The following is a 25,324-nucleotide window of genomic DNA, read 5'->3' as shown; positions in this document are numbered from 1 at the left end:
GCCGGGCTAGAGTGGGCATTGAGCCAGGTGCCATGAAGCCGGCTCAACGCATCTGGTCTCCAGTGCGTCTCCTCGGGCCGGTGTACATGGCACCAGCCTTACGCATGGTGTCCCCGGTTCGCCAGCACAGCCCAGTGCGGGTTATTCCACCTCCCCGCACTGGTCGGGCTACGGGGAGCATTCAACCAGGTAAGGTTGGGCAGGCTCGGTGCTCAAGGGAGCCAGTACGCCTTCACGGTCCGGTATATCCGGTGCCACCTCCTCGCTCCAGTTCAGTATCACCAGTGCCAACACCACGCACCAGGCTTCCTGTGCGTCTCCAGAACTCTGTTCCTCCTCCACGCACTCTCCCTGTGGTGCGTGTCTCCAGCCCGGTACCACCAGTTCCGGCACCACGCACCAAGCCTATTGTGCGTATCCAGAGCCCTGTACGCACTATTGTTTCTCCCCGCACTAGCCTTGAGGTGCGTGGCTACAGCCCGGTACCACCAGTTCCGACACCACGCACCAGGCCTACTGTGCGCCTCAGCAGGTCAGAGTCGGCCATCTGCCCAGCGCCATCTGAGCTGCCTGCCTGCCCAGCGTCATCTGCACTGCCCGTCTGCCCAGCGCCGTCTGAGCTGCCTGCCTGCCCAGCGCCATCTGAGCTGCCTGTCTGCCCAGCGCCGTCTGAGCTGCCCGTCTGCCCAGCGCCATCTGAGCTGCCTGCCTGCCCAGCGCCATCTGAGCTGCCTGCCTGCCCAGCGCCATCTGAGCCGTCCGTGTGCCCAGCGCCATCTGAGCCGCCCGTCTGTCCCGAGCCGTCAGAGCCGCCCGTCTGTCCCGAGCCATTAGAGCCGCCCGTCAGTCAGGAGCCGCTAGAGCCGTCCGTCAGTCAGGAGCCGCCAGAGCCGCCCGCCAGTCAGGAGCCGCCAGAGCCGCCAGCCAGTCAGGAGCTGCCAGAGCCGCCCGCCAGTCAGTAGCTGCCAGAGCCGCCCACCAGTCAGGAGCTGATAGAGCCGCCCGCCAGTCAGGAGCTGCCGGAGCCGCTGCCAGTCAGGAGCTGCCGGAGCTGCCCGCCAGTCAGGAGCGTCCAGAGTCGCCCGCCAGTCATGAGCTGCCCGCCAGTCATGAGCTGCCCGCCAGTCATGAGCTGCCCTCCAGTCATGAGCTGCCCTCCAGTCATGAGCTGCCCTCCAGTCATGAGCTGCCCTCCAGTCATGAGCTGCCATTAGTTCGGAGCTGCCCTTCAGTCCGGAGCTGCCCTTCAGTCCGGAGCTGCCCCTCTGTCATAAGCTACCTCTGTCATGAGCTGTCCCTCAGTCCGGAGGAGTTTCCTCAGTCTAGTGGGGACCTTTGTGAAGGTTCCTAGGCCAAGGTCGGCGGCGAGGGTCGCCACTCAAAGGACGCTAAGGAGGGGGACAAAGACAATGGTGGAGTGGGATCCTCGTCCAGCGCCGGAGCCGCCACCGCGGACAGATGCCCACCCAGACCCTCCCCTAGAGTTTTAGGTGGTGCGTTCGGAGTCCGCACCTCAGGAGGGGGGTACTGTCATGTTCTGACCATAGTACTTGTGTGTTTTACTTGTTTTAGTGTTGGTCAGGACGTGAGCTGGGTGGGCATTCTATGTTGTGTGTCTAGTTTGTCTGTTTCTATGTTTGGCCTAATATGGTTCTCAATCAGAGGCAGGTGTTTTGTGTTGTCTCTGATTGGGAATCATATTTAGGTGGCTTGTTTTGTGTTGGGGTTTGTGGGTGGTTGTCTTCTGTCTTTGTGTTCTGCACCAGATAGGACTGTCTCGGTTTTCACATTTGTTATTTTGTATAGTGTTCACGTTATCGTCTCTTTGTTTATTAAATATGTTGAACACTAGCCGCGCTGCATTTTGGTCCTCTCCTTCACCAACGGGAGGAAACCGTTACACACACACACAATGAGAAATTGAGATTGTGTGCTACTGATTGAACTGAGACAAAACTAAAACGTTCTTGTGCATGTGCAGCATCTCCCCTCCACGACCCCTCCACGACCCCTCCACGACCCCACACATGACTCAAGTTGACAGACAAAATAAAAACAATTTCAGACAAAATAAACATTTCTTGAAAGCGTTGTTTACTAACGGGGAATGCAGTCAGAGGCTGTAAAGGTGCTGCAAATGACAGTCCCCCCAGTTCTCTCTTTGCTGAAGCCATGAGTGCACGTTTCAGTGCACAACAGGTCGTAGATCAGATTTTTTCAGATGTCAAGGAGCAAGAGAACAATGATTTAGAAGAGGAGGAGGTATCTGAAGAAGAAGATAGGGAAGAATACAACCCAGAGCACGATGCATCATTCTCAGATGAAGAAGAAATCCCCCAAGCTGAAGGAGAGACATTTTTGTCAAAAAACAGTAAAAGAACATGGTCCTTGTCACCATATGACAACCAGGGCAGGATGTAAGCAGGACAAGTCATAAGGACGACCCCAGGGCCCACAAGACATGCAGTTGCCCAGGACATCGCCTCAACATTCTACATGTTCATCACACCAGCCATCGAAAAAATTGTCCTGGAGATGACAGATTTGGAGGGTTTCCATAAATATGGAGACAACTGGAAAAGGATGGATGAGATTGACCTGCGTGCCTACATAAAGCTGCTAATCTTAGCGGGTGTGTATAGGTCCCGAGGTGAGGCTTCATGTAGTCTCTGGGATGCAGAGAGATGAAGGGTGATTTTCCGTGCCACGATGCCACTGAAAATCTTTCACACTTTCTCAAGAATGCTACGATTTGATAACCGTGAGTCAAGACCTGCAAGAAGTGTGAGAGACAAACTGGCGGCCATAAGAGAGGTCTGGGAGATGTGGGTGGAGCGTCTGCCGTACCTCTACAACCCTGGGCCTTAAGTAACAGTGGATGAGTAACTGGTTCCATTTTCAGAGTACCTCTACAACCCTAGGCCTTAAGTAACAGTGGATGAGTAACTGATTCCATTTTCAGAGTACCTCTACAACCCTAGGCCTTAATAAGTAACAGTGGATGAGTAACTGATTCCATTTTCAGAGTACCTCTACAACCCTAGGCCTTAATAAGTAACAGTGGATGAGTAACTGATTCCATTTTCAGAGTACCTCTACAACCCTAGGCCTTAATAAGTAACAGTGGATGAGTAACTGATTCCATTCATTTTTATTTTCACATCTGTAATGTAAGTGATTTTCACTGTTCATTTTATTATGTATTGCTGTAATATCATTGATTTATGTGATTGTTTTCTGTGGCACTGATACTAATTACTGATAGTAATTTATTTTGTCAAAAAGGTCGCTGTCCTTTCTGGCAGTATATTCCCAGCAAGCCAGCAAAGTATGAAATCAAGATTTGGGTGGCCTGTGACGCACAATCCAGCTACGCTTGGAAGATGCAAGTCTACACAGGGAAGCCGACCAGTGGAGGCCCGGAGAAGAACCAGGGGATGGGGTTGTGCTTGATGTGACAGATGGACTGAGGGGGCACAATGTCACATGTGACCATTTCTTCACCTCTTATGAACTCAGCCAGCAGCTCCTGAAGAGGAAGATCACCATGATTGGCACAGTTAGAAAGCACAAGCATGAGCTCCCCTCTGCACAACTTGCACCAAGGGGGAGAAAGGCCTTCTCATCATAGTTTGGCTTCACACCCACCACCACTCTAGTTTCACTCTAGTAAGTAAGCCAGTCATCGTTCTGGACTACAACCACAACAAAGGAGGCGTGGACAACCTGGACAAGGTGATTGGAACTTACAGCTGCAGAAGGATGACTGCCCACTGGCCCCTGGTCATCTTCCATAACATCATTGATGTGTCCTCATACAATGCCTTCGTTATCAACCCTCATACTATTCCTTTCGAGATCAACCCTACCTGGATGCCTGATAAGTGGAACGAGAGGAGGGGGTTCCTGGAGCAGCTGGGAAAAGCACTTGTAACCCCACACATTCAAAGAAGGGAGCGCCTCCCCCGCACAGCAGCCTCTGCAGCGCTTGTGAAAGCTGTTTAGGGGGCTGAATCTTGTCCTGATCCATCTGAGACTGCAGCTGGGGCAGGCAAGAGAAGGAGATACCAATTCTGCCCCCCAAAGAAGGACTGTAAAACAAATACTATGTGTGGCACATGTGAGAAATACATCTGCAAAGTCCATGCACACACACTTGCATACTGTCCTACATGTGCTAATCAGAGTTGATTGATTTATGTTCTTCACATTTTTGTTTTGTATCTATTGTCATATTTTATTCTTATTTATTGTTGTTGTTTATACACCTTGTGGTTCAAAAATGGGAGAGTACTAGTATTTTGTAGTTGAATTCCTCGATGGTACAGTATATAAGAATATATCACTATGTTGCCATAAAAGTTCAAGACTATTATTGTTTCCCTTCAAAAAAATGCATTCAAAACTACTTTCTGCACATTTCTGATACTTTCTTAGGCTATACAAGTGTTATCTCTTGCTAAAAAATGTGTTTACACCTATGCAATACCTTTAGCAATAATAATAATAATATATAAGTGAAATAATCTGTAAACAATTGTTGTAAAAATGACTTGTGTCATGCACAAAGTAGATGTCCTAACCGACTTGCCAAAACTATAGTTTGTTAACAACAAATTTGTGGAGTGGTTGAAAAACGAGTTTTAAAGACTCCAACCTTAGTGTATTTAAACTCCCGACTTCAACTGTATATGAGGCCAGGACACTCCTGGCATCATTGAACTATAATCAACATCGAGAGAGGCCTGTTCTGAAGAACAAAGCTGGCAACAAGATGTGAGTGTTTGTCACACCCTGGTCTGTTTCGCCTGTCTTTGTGCTTGTCTCCACCCCCTCCAGGTGTCACCCATCTTCTTCATTATCCCCAGTGTATTTATACCTGTGTTCTCTGTTTGTCTGTAGCCAGCTCGTCTTGTCTTGTCAGGTCTTACCAGCGTGTTTTCCCGTCTCTCTGCTTTCTCAAGTTCTGTTCCCTGGTTCTGACCATGCCTGGCCTGACCACGAGCCTGCCTGCCGTTCTGTACCTGCCTAACTCTGACCCGTTTACCAACCTGTGTTGCTGATAGTGTTTACTGTTTCCCTGCCATTCTGGGCACTCACCTGTTCTGCGCATGTAGACTATTTTGTACATCTCCGGTCTGAACCTGCATGAACTTGGTCAGTGCAGCAGCACATTTTACTGCATATATCTGCTTATATTTTGATATTGTAATACTAATTACTCTTTCTTTGCTGTTCTGTGTTCTGTACCTTATGAATACTTTGTCAATAATGAAAATGATTTCTTCTATAATTTAGTTTCATATACATTTTTTGAACTATTTGTGGAACATCACAAATATACATTATTTTGCACTTACACTATAGTCATCCTTTGACTGTAACATCAGTTGTTTTTATTCATCTGTGGGTTAGGGTTAGCAAACACATACAAAAATAACAGTTCAAAACATGTGGACAGAATACTGCCAGGAGTGAATCCTTTATACTGGCCATGAGGATCAGGGAAAGTGTCTCTGATGCACTACATGCAGCAGTTTGGAATACCAATTCTGTGGCCCAACCGAAGCGTGCCATGCTGCCAACAGCTGAACTGCCGGTAGGCAACATACCTGTACTGTCTTCTTTCTGTTCCTCGCTCTCATCCAGGACTAACAGATCATTCCTAATGACCCTTATGTTCCTCAGGTTTCCAGGCTCCAGGCAGTAAGTGTACAGTGCTTACTCCACTAAAAGTTTTACGATTATGCTGCGGTACATAAAGGTAATTTGTGGTTTAGTACGGTACCCTGCGTCACCACTTCATTACTCCAGACCAGCACAAGGGGGAGTTAGAGCACTGATTATGCTTTTGGGTCCTACTGTGTCTCTAATTGGGCGACATAAACCTAAATAGAAAATTATAATTGTGCACGACTTCATTATTACTTACTAAAACTGCTGTTACACTAAGGTTTTTATTATTTTATTTTGTTATTTTGCTCTTACTGTAGTACTGTAGCCCACTCCCGACTGGATATGTTGTACAGCACCTGAGTGGTGCAACGGTCTAAGACATTGCATTGCAGTGCAAGCTGTGTTGCTACAGATGCTGGTTCAATACCTGTGCTGTCCTCAACTGGGAGACACATGAGGTGACTGCAGGTTTTTGGTTTCTCTCCCGCTAAAAACATAAATCAATCATTTATAATTATAATAAAGCCCCTTGGATATTCTCACAGATATATTATTAACCGTTAATAGCAGGTCATAGCTCCCGAGTGGCGCACAATGGAATTGCCTTGCAGTTCTCCAGCTGTATCCACTGAAAGCACGCAAGCTTCAAGGCATGGGCCGCAGAGCCGCGCACAGAAGACAGACTTAGCCCATGGGGAACGGAGGAGGAGGAAGTGGAACCCCACCTCGCCACACTGGGTAGCACAGATCAACACTTTAAGGGGCATTGCACTAATAATGGCGCTGACTAGCGAAACATTCCCACTGTTCTAGCAGGTAGCTGGACAATAGACTTGCCTAGAAGGAGGGTTGCGGGAAAATTCTATCATCAAATGTATTTCTAAGTTAGGTTCTAAGTTTAAGTATTATTATTATGTATCACATCCGACCGTGTTTGGCAGTCGCACAATTGGCCCAGCGTTTCTCTCCCTCTAAAAACAGAAATACATGTATATTTTGGCCTTTATTCAGATTACAATCGCTCACTTTAGTTTTTTTGAAAATTAAATCATCTCCAAAATATCGTTGTATGTTATCAAGTTGATGGCACAGGCATATAGCCGGCACCTACATAAAGCTGAGTGACTCATTCATGGCGTTGGATCAAAATAAGAAGGTACCAACATTCTTTCTGATAGTTTTTAATAAATAAATGTTTTGGTTATCCTGACCTGGACACCATGTACAGTATTATAATAGCCCATTATATGCTATTAGCAGGACAATATACCTTTACCAACACCTCTCTGCATTTTGTGGATGGGGCCTACCTAGTGGCGCATCTGTCTAAGTCACTGCATCGCAATGCAAAATGCGTTGCTACAGATACCCGTGCCGGGAGACACATGAGACGGCTTTTGGTTTCAATTTAGAATCCTTCAGTCCTCCAATCCTCTATATGTATTTATTGGTGGAGAGTCACGTCATATTTTTCGATATACTGTAACCCTACTGTGTTGTTAAAAGTGGTGTAGGTCTTATTCATTTAAAGAGCATATTGAAGTTAGAAGCAATATGATTTGAAGCTTTAGCCTACAACTATTTTACCACCGTTTCGCACTGCTCTGAGACAGGCATTGGGACTGGTCTTGATAAATCAATGAGATTTTTTATTTAGACGGAATCTCCGTTTGGGTATTGGTTAGACTAAAATTATGGTGTAGAAATGTTATGCTTTTAGTGCAACCTTTATTAACTAGGCAAGTCAGTTAAGAACAAATTCTTATTTACAAGGACAGCCTACTCCTTCCTCCACATCGGGGAATTGAACCCCAGTCTCCCGCGTGGCCTGCCCGCACCACATGGGGATTCTTTAGCTAAATAGCCCAGCCCTGTAGCCTACTCCCGACCGTCACATTGTACAGCGCCATATTTCCGTTCCAGCCTAACAGAAACCCAGAGGGTTTTCCAATATTCTTGGAATAGAAACACCAAAATTTTAATCAAATGAATTAAGCAACATTTCTTAGAATCGGTCCCATATAATATGTTCTTACAAAAAAAGGTTTTAAATTCTCTAGTACAGTCACTATTGAAGGCTATAAAATGCTTGTTAAAGATGCCCTCTGGTGGTCAAACTAGCACTAACTAGCATTAATGGAACCAGTTGTTGGCTCTCCCTCTTTGTGTAGACCTATGTGTGCCATGTTCAGGTAGCAGATTCTCCTGAAAGCAATCATTCAAGCAGATTCTCCTTAAAACATCATTCAAGAATCACGATCACTTTAGATTTTTCTGTTGTGGAAAGAAAACATATTTAATTAGCAAACACAAATATACTCAAAATATTTTGCTAATAGATTAAATGAAAACAAGCATTTTTGATTACGATGAGCCTAGTTAACTGTTAGCATGCTAGCTAGCTAGCTAATTTAGCCAGCTAGGTGCCTAGTCTAGCCAACAGGAAAAACACAACAAAACACTTCGGAACATGCAGAACAGGTTGGCAGATTCTAGCTATTTTCCAGAACAGAACAAAGTGTACAATATAATGGATGATGGCTAATTACATAAGATAATTGAATGTTTTATTCTAAAAAGTACTCTTACAAATGTCTTTGATTATAGTTGGATGGGATTAACTGTAAGGCTAATCGGCACTACGGCAGGGTGAGAGTTGAGTTGTAAACATCACTCAGCTCGTGGGCGAGCTTACATCTTGGCTAAACCCTACGTCATCACTTCGCCTGGCTGAAACATCAGCTGCAAATGTAAACAATCTTGAACTTAAAAGCTCCGGAAAAATCACTTAAATATGCACTATGTAGAAAATTTTAATAGTTCACTTAATTTCATATTGTGACAAAACAAGCAAGTAGAGAATCACTGTACCATCTAAACCTCTGTGAAAGATATTTCCCATAACCAAAAACATTGTATTTTCAGCTGTTTGAAGCTGGTGTACAAAACCGAAAATAAAATATGCAAAAATAAATCTAAGAACGGAAAGCATAGAAATAGAGCACATAGTACAGCTCTAACGCTTCTTAGACTTGCTTTCAATGATAATGACAGATCTAAAACACACATTTCTATTTGAATTTGGTTGCGTCGCCAAAAAAGTTATATATTGCAGCTAGCTGGCTAATGCAGCTAGCTAGTTTATCTACCTGCATTATTGTTTGTTTGTTTGCTTATAAAGCGCTTTACAATTTGTATTATGAAAAGAACTATAAAAGTTTAATAATTTTTCCCATAGTCCTGATAGTTTGATTTTTCATTGGAGGCGGGAGTACAGAACATAGACGCAGCTGTCTAGTATCATATCACCTGACATGGAAACAGCAAGAGATGTATTGGATTATTCTTGTGGGGTTTTGGTTTCAAGTGTGTTTTAACAGGCGGATGTAATCTCCCGTTAGTAACGTTTTAAGAAATCTAGAGACAACCCGCAGGATCATGTTAATCCTTGTAGGAGCACGTTAAATTATGCCTGTTTTTTTGCAATGTGTGGTGGTACTGTTTTCAAAACCAATGTAATTCAGTAAGTAAACACTAGAGGGCGCTATGGTTCTTAAAAGAGGGCTACTATCTCTATCAAACAGCTGGAGGAGTGGGAGACTACATGAGAAAAAAGGCAATGAAGTGATATAAATATGTAAGATACAGATTGAACCCACTATTTACAGGTAGGATAATTGTGTTCTTCTTTTGAAGATTAGCGGCCAATGGTTGTTTGTGAACATTTATAAGCATTGACATTAATGTCCTTTATAATATTTATAATAATTGAAAATACATTTTTAAACAATATGTAATTAAAGAATTCTGGCATCAATGCTCAATTCACATCATGGCTCCATTTTGTAAGTGTGTTCTGTTCGGTTCCTCTGACTGAGTTCGTCAAAGAGATAAAAAAATGGGGTCAAATAGGTTTAGTGAAAAGTACACATGTACACTAAGGCAATGCCTAATGGAGCTTTTTATTTTTCAAGTCATGGTTTCATCTACCCAAATGCAAACTGTTGATAAATTTGTTTCTCCAGATTTCTTGCCGTTGGAAAATCGTGTTGTTTTTCAGCAACTGTTTCTCTGTAACTCAAAAGGACCTTTGCACTCACTCCAGTAAGTCTAGTCTGGTTATTGAATGTGTTGGTAGTAGTAGTGGAGATTATTCCCACAGCATAACACCCACTGTGGTCAACACCGAGGCTTTGGTTATGCCATGTTGTGAAACTGGACAAACCTAAATCAGACTGACTCGTTTATTGCAATGTACGCGCAGAGAAAAAACACACGGTTAGCAGAGGTTGCGTTCATTAGTGCATACAATGGAAAATGTTTCAAAATGCTTTGCAATGGAACATGAAATGAAGTGTTACTTACTGGACAAGCCGCGGTAGTCCCTCCCTGTTCCAGTCAGTTTTTTTCCTGTTTGGTGCCCAATGAACATGTCCCAGGCCTTTCCTCTTACGCCGTCCAAAGCTGAGTTCTCGCGGGAGTTTGTTTTGCTGTCTTTGGCATGCAGAAGAAGGAGGGGCAGAGAAAGAAAGTTATGGCTGAAAGAGAAAGAGCGAGAAAGCAGAGGGGCAGGCTCATTCCCGAAGAGAAAGCAACCTAAGTTAATCTTCCTTGGATACAAATAATTGCTTTTACTCTGTGGAAAAGTAGCGACCTTTGGTAGTAAAGGAGGGGAAAAAACAAGCTTGGTTGCCAAAAACATTTCAGACTGTCTTGTCAGAATGGATTCTGATTGGCTGGGAGTAGACCCAGTAGTGGGATGGCCCAATACACCTCCTAACCTTTGGGTTTCTGTTTAACCAAACTCCATTCCTCCTGGATTTTTGGTTTGAGCCTACAAGTTGCAACTTTCCCTATGTTATACCCTCTCTCTAACCCAATAGCCTTGACAGTGAGAAATGTATGTACCTAGTTCACGTTCAATCCGGAGTAGGCAGGAATGCCACGGAAAAGTCCATAGACTGTGATAAGATACTGCTGGAAGCCTCCCCAGTTGCACTGACAGAGAGTGAGAAAGAGTGGGCGCCACACACACACACACACACACACACACACACACACACACACACACACACACACACACACACACACACACACACACACACACACACACACACACACACACACACACACACACACACACACAGAGACACTGATAGGAGGAGTTGCCTAGAACACTATGTTGGAGTGTGGATCACTTGGTGGCTGACCTGGTCCTCAAGAGACTAGATCCACTTCTGGACATTGCATTAACTCTGGTAAGTATTTTTTCTGTCTCTTACTTTTCAAATATTTATAATAACAAAAATAATACAATTATTGTATAATAATATAGTTGTAATCTATTATTACATTATTATAAGATATTGCAACATTGCATGTTTAACAACTTCTGCAAGTAGTCATGGTTGTAGTCAGTAGTAGTATCTTTTGAGCCAGTTGTTGTATGGGTTTGCAGTGTTCTGGCTTGCACTATAAGAACTTTGTGATTTACATCTGTAAATGAAAAGCGCTCTACAAATGTAATTTATTATTATTATTATTATAGTTGTAAATGGCACTTGTGATGTTTTCAATTGTTCATCATGGGATATCTGTTGCACTGTAGTTGTGGTGGATACAGTTCCTTTTTCTGTTGTCTGGGCCTCATAAACTCCCATTACCATCTATCCATTGTTCTTTCTCTTCATTTCTTCAGCCATCCATCCATCCATCTTTCTCCAGTTGTCAGCTATGCTTTCCTTCGCCACCCTCACCCTCCGTCTAGGGTCCACGGGATGCAGAGGAGGCAGGCGCAACCTGGCGATAGTTGTCTCGGGCAACAAGACGTCTCAGTGAGTATTCTATGACACTGTGATATTACAGTATGCTGGCGTGAAGGTGCCTCATGGAGGTCATGGAGTTTGATGAGTGCTGAATGTTATATTGTGTTTGTTCTTTCTTATTTATTTATTTAACCTTTATTTAACTAGGCAAGTCAGTTAAGAACAAATTCTTATTTACAATGACGGCCGACCAAAAGGCAAAAGGCCTCCTGTGGGGACGGGGACTGAGATTAAAAATCTAAAAAAATATATATAAATATCGGCCAAAACACACATCAAGACACGAGAGACAACACAACACTACATAGAGACCTAAGACAACAACATAGCAAGGCAGCAACACATGACAACACAGCATGGTAGCAACACAACATGACAACAACATGGTAGAAAAATAACATGGTAGCAGCACAAAACATGGTTCAAACATGATTGGGAACAGACAACAGCACAAAGGGCAAGAAGGTAGAGACAATGAGTGTGTTTGTAAGGTATTATGGGCATGGGCTTCATTGAAAATGTTACCAATGTTTCAATGTGGTTGTTCGTTCTACGAGTGTGTTTATAATGCATTATATCAGCTTCATAGAAAGTGTAACTAACGTTACAATGTGCTTGTTCTTGTTCAACACAGGCTGGTGAGGGAAAAGTTGAAAGAGGACTTGGACAAGATGAGGGGCCAGTTCCCTGGCTTCCGGCCAGGTCTGGTAGTGTTGCAGGTGTGTCTTTTACCCTTTTCACATCATTCTGCCAACTGTATCGTGCTTGCTTGGATGTTTTCTCTTCACTTTGTCCTTTCCAGCACAATTCCAGCAACTGTGGTGGAGGCTTAATGAGGCCCGGCTCAGTACAGCTGGCTTCAGTTTGGCTCAACTCTGCACAGTAGTGTGAAAGGCCCTTCTGTGTAATGCTTCCTTATTTAATTACCAGAGTGTGTTCTTTTGTTTTTCTTTACATCTTCATTATCTTTCTTCTCTTCTAATCCCACACTTCTTCAGACGAGCTTTGGGTAAATGTGTTGATAGTTTTCCTCGCTAGAAGGTGTGAGTGTAATTCTTTGCTCCTTCCTCATAAACGCTAGGCTACTTTACTGTTGATTAGTTTTCTAACTGTGAGGTTTCCTCTCTGTAACCCTTCTATGTCTTAAATAACCTTGCTCAAATATTCAGAGGCCCAATTCATTCAAAATAACAGAGTATACAGTGAGTGTGCAAAACATTAGGAACACCTTCCTAATATTGAGTTGCACCCACTTTTGCCGTCAGAACAGCCTCAATTCGTCGGGACATGGACTCTGCAAGGTGTTGAAAGCGTTCCATAAGGATGCTGGCCCATGTTGACTCTAATGCTTCCCACAGTTGGACCAAGTTGACTGGATGTTCTTTAGGTGGTGGACCATTCTTGATATACATGAGAAACTGTTGAGTGTAAACAATGCAGCAGCGTTGCACTTCTTGACACAGTCAAACCGGGTTGCCTGGCACCGACTACCATACCCTGTTCAAAGGCACTTCAATATTTCGTCTTGCCCATTCACCCTTTGAATGGGACACATACACAATCCATGTCTCAGTTGTCTCAAGCCTGAAAAATCCTTCTTTAACCTGTCTCCTTCACTTCAACCCCTTCTGGATTTCACAGGAGACATCAATACGGGATCATGGCTTCTACTTTGATACATCTGGTCAGTTTATGTCATGAAAAGAGCAGGTGTTCCTAATGTTTTGTGCACTCAGTGAATAATGACACGTTTTCAGTGTTCTTTTTTGTTTCAAGTTGTAAACACTGTTTTGTCGAGTACATGTATCCCAACACCACAAGTAGATTGTTGTTTTCTATTTCCTTAGGTATGACGTCTGTTTTATCAACTACAATGAATCATTTGCATTTAGTTACGCATTTAGTAATTCATTTAATTTCTACACTGATTCATCAGTTTGTGCTCAGCTTACTCTGTGGTAGGATAGCTGATATACAGACTTGGGAACATGGTACATGCTCTTTGTTTGTTGTTGATGTGTAACTGGAGAGCATTCTAGCTCCACGTTTAGCATTTGAAGCTGTGTAACTTGATAAAAGAACATACATACAGTATATTCTAGTTTTGTTTTGTTCGTAAAATCCTATTTGGTGTGTGCATCTCTAGACGTGTTTAACTAGACTTATTTTAAGCAAACCAACATTTGACCAACTGGGGACATTTTTGTCCCCACAAGGTCAAATAGTATTTCTATGGGTTTAAGGGTTAAGGTTAGAATTAGTGTCAGGGTTAGGAGCTAGGGTTAGTTTTAGGAGCTAGGTTAAAGTTAGGGTAAGGGTTAGGGAAAATAGGATTTTGAATGGGACTGAATTGTGTATCCGCACAAGGTTAGTTATACAGGACTGTGTGTGTGTTTCAGGTGGGTGACAGAGAGGATTCTAACCTCTACATTAGCATGAAGCTAAAAGCCGCAGCTGAGGTAAGCACTGTGGCAGCAGAGCGTCGATAGCAACACATGCTAGCTATTTGATGTATACTTGCAATGAGAATGCTAATGCTAATCACTGCCACCATTTCTATAGATTGGAATCAATGCCAACCATGTCAGACTGCCAAAGACTGCAACAGAGGATGAGGTAAGAAGTACAGCTACTACATCCATGTTATGTTTTGACGAAGGTTTGGAGACACCTACTAATTCCAGGGTTTTTCTTTATTTTTACTTGTTTCTATATTGTAGAATAATAGTGAAGACATCACAACTATGAAATAACACATATGGAATCATGTAGTAACCAAAAAAGCGTTACATTTTTAAAAATATATTTTATATTTGAGATTCTTCAAAGTAGCCATGGTGACAGCTGTCACTGTGGTAGTAGAGAGGAGTAGGCAGGAGGCAGTCACAGGTTTAGAACTACTGAGTTTATTTAACCTCTCTTGGGTACGTGAGACGTTAGCGTCCCACCTCTTCAACAGCCAGTGAAACTGCTGGGCGCCAAAGTCAAATACAGAAATACTCATTATAAAAATTCTGAAAACAAAACATATTTTACATAGGTTTAAAGATGAACTTCTTATGAATCCAACCACGGTGTCAGATTAAAAAAATTCTTTACGGCGAAAGCATACCTTACGATTATTTGAGAACATAGCCCAGCAGACAAATCATTACAAACAGTAACCAGCCAAGTAGAAGAGTTACACAAGTCAGAAATAGAGATAAAATGAAACCCTTACCTTTGATGATCTTCATATGGTTGCACTCAGCAGACATTAATTTACTCAATAAATGTTCCTTTTGTTTGATAAAGTCTCTTTATTTCCAAAAACCTCAGTTTTGTTCCCCCTTTTTCTTCAGTAATCCACAGGCTCAAACGCAGTCAAAACAGGCAGACAAGAAATCCAAATTGTATCCGTAAAGTTCATAGAAACATGTCAAACAATGTTTATATTCAATCCTCAGGTTGTTTTCAGCCTAAATAATCGATAATATTTCAACCGGACAATAACGTTGTCAATATAAAAGGTAAACAAGAAAGGCACTCTCTATGCCTTCCACTAGATGTCAACAGTCTTTAGAAATTGTTTCAGGCTTGTATTCTGAAAAATGAGGAAGTAAGAGCAGTCTGAATGAGTGGACACTAAAGTGTCACAGAGCTTTTTCATGCACTTTAGGGTCCACTCATTCAGACTGCTCTTACTTCCTCATTTTTCAGAATACAAGCCTGAAACAATTTCTAAAGACTGTTGACATCTAGTGGAAGGCATAGGAACTGCAATTTGAGTCCTAAGTCAATGGATACTGTAATGGCATTGAATAGAAAACTACAAAACCAAAAATGAAAAAGCTCTGTGACACTTTAGGGTCCACTCATTCAGACTGCTCTTACTTCCTCATTTTTCAGAATACAAGCCTGAAACAATTTCTAAAGACTGTTGGCATCTAGTGGAAGGCATAGTAAGTGCAATTTGAGTCCTAAGTCAATGGATACTGTAATGGCATTGAATAGAAAAATAAAAAAATAAAAAAAACTTCCTGAATGGATTTTTCTCAGGTTTTCGCCTGCCAAATCAGTTCTGTTATACTCAAAGACACTATTTTAACAGTTTTGGAAACTTTCAAACAGCAAGTTTGATACTGTGATTACTCCTCAGATATTAACTTTTAAAACAAGTTTGATATTATTCTAATAATAGGGATATGTTGTTATTCTGTACTAGCACTTCTTCACCAATCCCTGACCACCACTTTAAAACCTTGGCCTGCACAGGTCCTCCGTAGAATTGAAGAGGTCAATGAGAACCTAGAGGTTCACGGCCTCATTGTCCAGCTGCCCCTGGACTCTATCAACCCCATGGACACAGAGAAGGTGACTAATGCCGTGGCCCCAGAAAAGGATGTGGATGGGTAAGTGACAACTCTCACAGGAAGCCTGCATATGCTACCAGGGGTTTGGAACCTAAATCATTTTCCAGTTGTTTTGTTCTGAACAAAACCATTTTTCTTTTTCCTTTCCCATGTTTCGACCAGCAAAATAAAGTTCTGAACCAGTTCGAACCCCCCCAAAAAGTATTGTTTCATGTAGTTCCTTTCTGTCCTTTTTAAACCTCTGAAATCCTTTTTTTATTTTTTATTTTATTTTTTTACATTTAGCTCAACATTAAATTACTTCACCAACCACGCAGTGCGGATAGAGCAGCTTGCTAAGGAGCAGACAAGCTATAGCTCAGTGAGTTGTTTACACGCACGATGGAAAGACAAGTGTTGGGCGTCAGATGCAGCTGGAATTTTGCGGGTGGGGAAAGAGCGAGAGGGTTGGACGAGAAGGCTTTGCTTGAAGCACTGGGCTTCTTGTGATGACATGCATGATCTGAATTAGGCCCACAGAATCATACCTACGGAGGAATGGCTTTTATGGAGGAACTTTGAATGTATTTTAACTTCAGAGTTGGCTTAACGTTGGACCAGAGAAGCTAGCTAGCTAACAAGCGTGTGTGTGCAGAGCGGCACCGAAATTAAAAACCCTTCTTACCTTTTTGTAGATAATGGATCTAATGTGAAATGTGATAACTATAGTATCTCTAACTAGCACTGGAAAGGTTAATCAATTCTTCTCTAATTAAAAATCACCCTCCGGATCTTCTGCATCACGTTTGTAATGTCAGTAGGCTACCGCTATGTTTCGGGGGGGATGGGTAGGTAGCCCACACGCACACATATTAGAAAAGATGTTCAGCTGGCAGGAAAACGATGGAATAAGATTCTGATTGACAAAAAAGGGAGGGCTTTGCATAGGTGCTTTGTTGTATTTTTTTGTGGGACTCGGGAAAAAAATGCCTGGATAAAATACTTTATTAACCGGTTCACATGCTTTTAAAATAACAGTTATGTTCCAGAACAGTATAGATCACTTTCGTACCGGGTTCTGATCCAGTTTGTTGATGCCTTTCTTTTCCAGTTTTCAGTTCTGTTCCCTGAACCGGTTCCAACCCCTGTATGCTACTATTGATATTAACATCGAAACATACTATCACTATTACTATTGTTTATACTGTGAGTAGTAAGCCTACTGGTACTTCTGTTACTATTAGCTTACAGTCACACCTTTCACAATAAGCTCATAGTGGCAGTGAAGAGCTGTTTGTCACCAGGGTTTTTAAGTAATCAATCGTTTACTTTTTTACACTTAAGAAATACTTAGATATTAACACAGTGTATAGTTATTTATATTTGAGGGACAAACCTAATTTTAGCAAAAGAGAGTCATTATACTGCACTTGCAATCCAGCAGCCTATTCGCACAATGGACTCTGTTGACACTCTGTTGACATTCTGTCTTGAGAGTAACATGACCTGCTGAAATCAGTCTCTATTTAGTTTAATTGTTCTTCAGTTTCTGAGAAAAAGATAAGTCTGTCAGCCGTAAATATTGTAAATATATAAAAGATATGTTTATTGGTCATAATGCTGACAAGGTAAAAATCAGTTGTTCTGCCCCTGAACAAGGCAGCTAACCCACTGTTCCTAGGCCGTCATTGTAAATAACAATTTGTTCTCAACTGACTTGCCTAGTTAAATAAAGGTTAAATAAATAAATAAAATAATAATAAGCGTTTCCCCACCCAACACACACACACCACCACCACTACGACCCTCCCCCCCAAAACAACTCCCAAACACATAAAAAAAAACACTTTCACACACACCACAACCCACTCCCTGAGGCTCCGGTCTCTTCCAGTTCCATCTGACTCCCTTTGGTCTGGTTTCAGCCACCATGATTTGTGCAGTCTTGCCAACTTCTATGGTCATGGCCATTTGGGCATCTGGTCAAAAGAATTGCACTATAAAGGGAATTTGGTGCCATTTGGGACGTAGCGCAAATATGGGCAAATAGTGCAGTATCTTTGTTTTAGTGTGTACACAGCCGTTTGATTCAAGCACTGGTGTGTAACTAGAGCAAATATATTGAGGGTACGTGATCGAGCTGGCGCATCAGTAAGATTTGTTGGAGGCGACAGAGTGGACTCTTTGAAGGTGTTTGGATAGTGTTTAGGCAGACTTGTGCAAGTCATTTCTCACACTGTGGGGAGAGCTTGGAAATTTAGCTGGTCCAATTTAGACAAGCTGGTCCAATTTAGGCGAGTGATGAGTAAAATTGATTCCTTGTCCACATCTTAGGGCAGTAGTGATTTGTTCTGCAGGTCGTATAAACTATGACACAAATCAGAGGAGGCCCCAATATCAATCCATGTCCCCAAAATACCTTCCGCCGATTGGGAGTTTGGAACATTTCCGGAAGCTCTGTTTATGGAAGTGTGTGTGTCTGGCACAGTCGGCCTTGTTTGTTTGATTGTGTGTTTTATAGAGAGATAGAGAGAGAAAGAGTGTGTGGGGTGTGGGATCAAGAGAGAGAGAGAGATGCTACCTATTCCTTAGCATCCGTTGCATGTGAAATGTGATGGTATAGATTTGTATGTGTGTGTGTGTTCTCAGGCTGACCAGTATCAACGCGGGGAAGCTCTCTCGGGGGGACCTGGGGGACTGTTTCATCCCCTGTACTCCTAAAGGCTGCATGAAGCTCATTAGTCAGACAGGTGAGGGTCACACACCTCTTATTGTTGCCATGGAGATTGTTGTATAGTAGCCGAATGATACACAAACACTTCCCTTGAAACACACATAAGCACGAAACTGGATACTTAAAGGCAGTTTTCCTTGTTTAGGATGCTTGTCAGGGTCTTAATTGGGTTTGTGCTTTACTGACAAATGTATCATACTGTATGACCGGACCTGACAACATTTACATTATATAACATTATAAAATAAAAACTTACGTTATACTAAAAAAAATCATTACTTAAAAATTGCCAAGTGTGTGTGAGAGAATGAAATAGAGCAATGTGTAATGGTCACCAATTTTATCTGCACGTATAGGCATGTCAGTGGCGGGGAAGAACGCTGTGGTGATTGGCCGTAGCAAGATTGTGGGAGCGCCTATGCACGACCTGCTTCTATGGAGCCATGCCACCGTGACCACCTGTCATTCCAAAACGACTGACCTGGCTGCACAAGTAACACCATCTAACCTGACCCCAGATCTGTGTGTAACCTGACCCCAGATCTGTGTGCGCTGTCTTGCCAACTGCATTGCTGTCATTTGGCGTGACGATGATAGAAATAAAGAGACGGCAGAACAGCACAAACATATCTGGAATCAGGCTAGCATCCCATCCGCTTCTTGAACAATTTTCCAACTGCGTCCTATAATCACTTGGTTGAAAGTTCACGTCCTTCCTCTCACTGATTTTTTTTTACTGCATCTGTTGAAGCATGAAATGGTCCACTCTTGTAATCGTCACCTCCTCTTGAATCCTTGACCACCATTTAGGGCACTTATTTTTTAATAGATCCAAATTGGTCATAAAAAAAGTTGCGTTCATCAGCTAACTCCACAAATGTGCTCAGTTATGTTCTATTTGGCTAAGCACCTTTATTTAGATGTAATATGTGTGTAAAAATATATATACTTTATATACCGAACAAAAATATAAAAGCAACGTGCAACCATTTCAAAGATTTTACTGATTTACAGTTCGTAGTAGGAAATCAGTCAATTGAAATAAATAAATTAAGCCCTAATTAATGGATTTCAAGACTGGGCAATGGGCGCAGCCATGGGTGGGCCTGGGAGGGCATAGGCCCACCCATTTGGGAGGCAGGCCCAGCCAATCAGAATGAGTTTTTCCACTCAAAAGGGCTACAGACAGAAATACTCCTCAGCACCAGAGAAATATGTTTTTGTGCATATGGAACATTTATGAAATCTTTTACTTCAGCTCATGAAACATGGGACCAACACTTTACATGTTGTGTTTATATTTTTGTTCAGTAAGTACACAATGATCAATTAGCCTTTTAAAATGATAAACTGTGATTAGCTAACACAACATGCCCTTGTAACACAGGAGTGATGGTTGCTGATAATGAGCCTCTGTACGCTTATGTAGATATTTCATAAAAAAATTGCCATTTCCAGCTACAATAGTCATTTACAACATTAACAATGTCTACACTGTATTTCTGATCAATTTGCTTTTCTTTCAAAAACAAGGACATTTAAGTGTCCCCAAACTTTTGAACAGTAATGTGTATATATATAATGTATATACACATACGTATTCAAACGCCTATTTTTTTACGTCACAGCCTTATTCTAAAATTGATTAAATTATACATTTTTCCTCATCAATCTACATACAATACCCCATAATGACAAAGCAAAAAACGGTATTTAAAAATGTTTGCAAATGTATTCAAATTAAAAACAGAAATACCTTATTTACATGAGATTGTGCTCAGGTGCATCCTGTTTCCATTGATCATCATTGAGATGTTTCTACAACTTGGAGTCCAATTGTGGTAAATTCAATTGACTGGACATGATTTGGAAAGGCAGACACCTGTCTATATAAGGTCCCACAGTTGACAGTGCATATCAGAGCAAAAACCGAGCCATGAGGTCGAAGGAATTGTCCGTAGAGCTCAGAAGCAGTACAAAGTGACAGTCGGGAGTAGGCTACAGTACAAAGAGCATAACATTTCCACACCCTAATTGTAGTCTAACCAATGCCCAAATGGAGATAGTGAAAATAAAATTATCTTGATTTATCAAGACCAGTCCCAATGTTTGTCTCAGAACAGCGCGAAACGGTGCTAAAATAGTTGTAGACTAATGCTTCAAATCCTATTGCTTCTAACTTCAATATGCTCTTTAAATAAATTAGACCTACACCACTTTTAACAGCACATTACACAACACTAGTGAGACTCATGTCGCCTACGGTAGGCCACAAGTATATCGTAAAATATTTTTTTCAATGACGTGACTCTCCGCAAAATAATTAGATTTAGAGGATTGGAGTATTCTAAATTAATATCTAAGAGGCATTTTTCATTAGTGAGAATATCTAAGTGGCTTTTATATAATTCTAAATTAATTAATCGATTTGTTTCAAAAAAACTATATTTTGGAAATTATTTAATTTTCAAATAACCTAAAGTGAGCGAGGAAAAAGGCCATTGTTGAACATGGGGTGAGACATTCTCACTAATTTGTAAATAAAGCCAGTTTGTTATTTAGAATGATTTATTTCTGTTTTTAGAGGGAGAAAAACCAAAAGCCTCATGGGTCTCCCATTTGCGTCCGGCACGGGTATCAAACTAGCATCTGTAGCAACGTTTTCAGTGTCTTAGACCGCTGCGACACTCGGGAGGCCCATCTACAAAGTTTATAATGCTGATCAATTGCCTTGGATTTATAGGATTTGAAGCACAAAGTATCAACATACAGAGAGGTGATGGCAGTATATAGTATATTGTCCTGCTAATAGCCCATAATGGACTATTATAATACATGGTTTCCAGGTCAGGGTAACCAAAGCATTTCTTTATTAAAGACTATCAGAAAGAATGTTGGTACTTATTTAGATCCAAAGCTATGAATGAGTGAGTCATTCAGCTTTATGTAGGTGCCGAGGCTATATGACTGCGCCATCAACTTGATTATTTAGCAGACATCACTTGCTTATATTCAGTCAACACATATATCATGGAATATAATCGCATTTTTTCATTTCTCTTAGAATAAAAACCTTAGTGTAACAACAGTTTTGTAAGTAATACTGACGAGTAGAAACAAACAGGGTGTGCGCGTGCAGGACAGAGGAATGACAATTCTTACACTATTGTTCTAAATTCAATCACCTTCTTCATCATTCAGTTCACTGAAATTCAATTTTGAAGTCGTGCACAATTATCAGTTTCTATTTGGTTTATGTCGTCCATTCATTGTCAGTTAGAGACAAATTAGCGCCTTGGGACCCAAAAGCATAATCAGTGCTCTAACTCCCCCTTGCGCTGGTCTGGAGCAATGAAGTGGTGACGCAGGGTACCGTACTAAACCACAAACTACCTCTAAGTCCCGCAGCATAATCTCAACTTTTAGTTAAACAACCATTGTAGTCAGGATCGAGGGAAAGATGAATGGAGCAAAGTACAACGAGATCCTTGATGAAGTCCTGAGCGCTCTGGAGCAGGTTCTCAGACTGGGGTGAAGGTTCACCATCCAACAGGACAACGACCCTAAGCACACAGCCAAGACAACGCAGGAGTGACTTCGAGACAAGTCTCTGAATGTCCTTGAGTGGCCCAGCCAGAGCCCGATCGAACATCCCAGGAGAGACCTGAAAATAGCTGTGCAGCAATGCTCCCTGTCACGCACGCCTCTTTGAGGGGGGAACGCAACACCCTGCTACACTCAACTCCCCGTGGAGTGAAAGAGGTATGTGACTGTAGGTGCGGGTAAGGATGACGGATGAGGCAGAGAATATTACAGTTAACAGGGAATTTATTCCTTCACACGGTAATTTAGGGAAAAGGGGCTGGACGGAATCAAAGCAAAGAAAGTTAAAGTTGAAGAGGCCCCTCTCCTACCTTACCTACCTACCCACAACTTACCTAACTAGCACCACCTGGCGCACTAACCAAAATACAGGGGATGGTCCGCCCAGGTCTTACCTAGTGTGCATAGACAGTACATACTACGGGTATATGTATGCCCGCAGGCCTCTTGCCTAAGCACTCCCGAGGTGCCTTCCCCTTCCCCCTGGGAACAAAAACAGAATAATACTAACGTAACGTGAACAATTTCAATAATCAAAACACAGTCCTTGTGACAAAAACATACCTCAACAGGACTACAAAATACTTTACAAAAACTGTCTGAGCAACACAGGGCATCAAAGACGCTTTCTCTTAGCAACAAACAATACTGGCGCATACCCAGAAGCTCTCCCTCTGAGCAAAGGAACACTGACTTTTATACAGCTGGAGAAGTAGTCTGTGATTGCAGACAGCCGTATCCCCTGACGAGAGGGCGGGGTCAGCTCCAATTAGCAATGGGGGCCGACCAATCAGCTGCTTAGGGGAATCCAGGAAGCCATTTCCTGAAATACATACACATACATACAAACCCACAACAACACAGAAACTGGGTAACGTAACACTCCCCATCCAACCTGACAGAGCTTGAGAGGATCTGCAGAAAAGTAGCATGTAGCGTCATCCCCAAGAAGGCTCAAGGCTGTAATTGCTGCCAAAGGTGCTGAATACTTTTGTAAATGTGATATTTCAGTTTTAAAAAATTATGAATTAGCAAACATTTCTAAAAACCTGTTTTTGCTTTGTCATTATGGTATATAGTGTGTAGATTGATGAGGGAAAAAAACAATAATTCATTTTAGAATAAGGCTGTAACGTAACAAAATTTGGAAAAAGTCAAGTGGTCTGAATACTTTCCCAAATGCACTGTTTATGTGACCAACCGCCTCAATTCAGTCTTATGTAGCAACATTTGAAATTGTATTTTTTACATTGGATGGTATTAGAACATGGCATATCATACACTGCAGTTGAGGAACAATGGGAAAGTTATTCTGCTTTGAAAGTTGCTAAACTTGTAACCCCAATCTTTATAAAATGGCCCTTAACTTTTTTTGGTACGCCTACTAGAGAGCTCGTCTCTGATAAACTCACAGTATATCAAATAAACATCTACGTTTATTTGTCACACGCACAGGATAGAGAAGATGTAAACTGTACAGTGAAATGGTTACTTGCATAGTTGCAACTAAAAGAAAAAACAGTGTCCAAAGACAAATATTTTCTAAATATTTTCTAATTATTACATGACACTTACGCAAGAAACTTGTCTAAATTGATGTGTCACGTGAAGGAAATGCTATAACCACCCCCCAGCCACATCTAGCTAAGTGGATGGGTCATTATTAACTAGACATGTACACATGTTAATGAAATGCAATAGATGGCCATAATCACCCCCAGACACACTTGATGGGTCATGACCCACCTGATGGGTCATGTAATCATCTAGAGAAGTGGTCTTTTGTTTAAACATGTAGCTAGCTAAACAATGAACCAGAATAATCCCAACTCATACCAATACAAACATTGTCATAGCTGTAATATGAATCTGCAGGTAGCTAAAGCTAACAGCTGGGTTCAATGTTAGCTAGCTAACCTTAGGCTATAACTAGCAATGCAAATGGATTTCCTGAATCTAATTATATTACCACACAGATCATACAGGTATGGTTGTGTTAAGTCACGCCGGTTGACACTGACAGTGGTGTGTGCAGAAAGTGGCCCATCACTTTTGGCCTGCTGGAGGTCATTTTGCAGGGCTCTGGCAGTGCTCCTCCTTGCACAAAGGCGGAGGTAGCGGTCCTGCTGCTGGGTTGTTGCCCTCCTACGGCCTCCTCCACGTCTCCTGATGTACTGGCCTGTCTCCTGGTAGCGCCTCCATGCTCTGGACACTACGCTGACAGACACAGCAAACCTTCTTGCCACAGCTCGCATTGATGTGCCATCCTGGATGAGCTGCACTACCTGAGCCACTTGTGTGGGTTGTAGACTCCGTCTCATGCTACCACTAGAGTGAGAGCACCGCCAGCATTCAAAAGTGACCAAAACATCAGCCAGGAAGCATAGGAACTGAGAAGTGGTCTGTGGTCACCACCTGCAGAATCACTCCTTTATTGGGGGTGTCTTGCTAATTGCCTATAATTTCCACCTTTTGTCTATTCCATTTGCACAACAGCATGTGAAATGTATTGTCAATCAGTGTTGCTTCCTAAGTGGACAGTTTGATTTCACAGAAGTGTGATTGACTTGGAGTTACATTGTGTTGTTTAAGTGTTCCCTTTATTTTTTTGAGCAGTGTATATATATATACAGTATGTGTCCATTACAATCTAGGCAAGAATCTAAATGTATCATTTGTCACCAGAACTTAAACATGTGAATAAATCAGTAAATACATTATGCTCCATATATATGGTGTGCTGTAGTAAAAAACAAACAAAAAATCAACAAAGTGCCTATGCAAAGCTCTCATTCTGTCACTCAGAAACGTATTTCAATGTCTGCCTACCAGCTGAACATCTTTGCCAGTGTGTGAGCGTGTGTTGGCTTCCTGTCCCTCCCCCGCCATAGCATAGGCTACTGTAGCCTACTGACTTTACAAACGTGATTTAGAAATTAGGGAGAGATTTGTAATTGGAGAAGAATGGATTCACTTTTTCAATTCTAGTTAAGGATACTACAGTTAACACGTTTCCTATTGGATTTATTAATTACAAAAAGGTAATACCTGTCTTTATTTTAATTTGGGTGCTGCTTTACACACACAAGCTTGCTAGCTAGCTTTGGTCCAACGTTAAGCCAAAACTCGAAAGTTAAAAGACAGTCAAAATTCCT

At 42.0% G+C, this 25,324-nt stretch overlaps 1 protein-coding gene across 6 annotated transcripts in view; it reads left to right on the top strand.

Moving 5' to 3' along the window:
- The first annotated feature begins 10,759 nt into the window (after nt 1–10,759).
- LOC120019604 (C-1-tetrahydrofolate synthase, cytoplasmic-like) overlaps nt 10,760–25,324 on the top strand; it is a 51,958-nt gene continuing 37,393 nt past the window's right edge. For 3 of the 6 annotated variants that reach the window (XM_038962938.1, XM_038962939.1, XM_038962940.1), the window contains exons 1-8: nt 10,762–10,934; nt 11,375–11,510; nt 12,136–12,220; nt 13,901–13,960; nt 14,064–14,117; nt 15,756–15,892; nt 18,482–18,582; nt 18,923–19,059. In XM_038962938.1, the coding sequence (XP_038818866.1) occupies nt 11,410–11,510; nt 12,136–12,220; nt 13,901–13,960; nt 14,064–14,117; nt 15,756–15,892; nt 18,482–18,582; nt 18,923–19,059 (675 nt within the window). In that variant the 5' untranslated portion in view covers nt 10,762–10,934; nt 11,375–11,409. Of the gene's footprint in view, nt 10,935–11,374; nt 11,511–12,135; nt 12,221–13,900; nt 13,961–14,063; nt 14,118–15,389; nt 15,443–15,755; nt 15,893–18,481; nt 18,583–18,922; nt 19,060–25,324 lie in introns of those variants that run through there. The other 3 variants (XM_038962943.1, XM_038962944.1, XM_038962945.1) reach the window with 3 other exon arrangements.

This window comes from Salvelinus namaycush, chromosome 24, assembly GCF_016432855.1.
Source record: "Salvelinus namaycush isolate Seneca chromosome 24, SaNama_1.0, whole genome shotgun sequence".
NCBI lineage: Eukaryota > Metazoa > Chordata > Actinopteri > Salmoniformes > Salmonidae > Salvelinus > Salvelinus namaycush.
The sequence above is the reverse complement of the archived record's forward strand: the minus strand, read 5'-3'. Positions and strand labels throughout refer to the sequence as shown.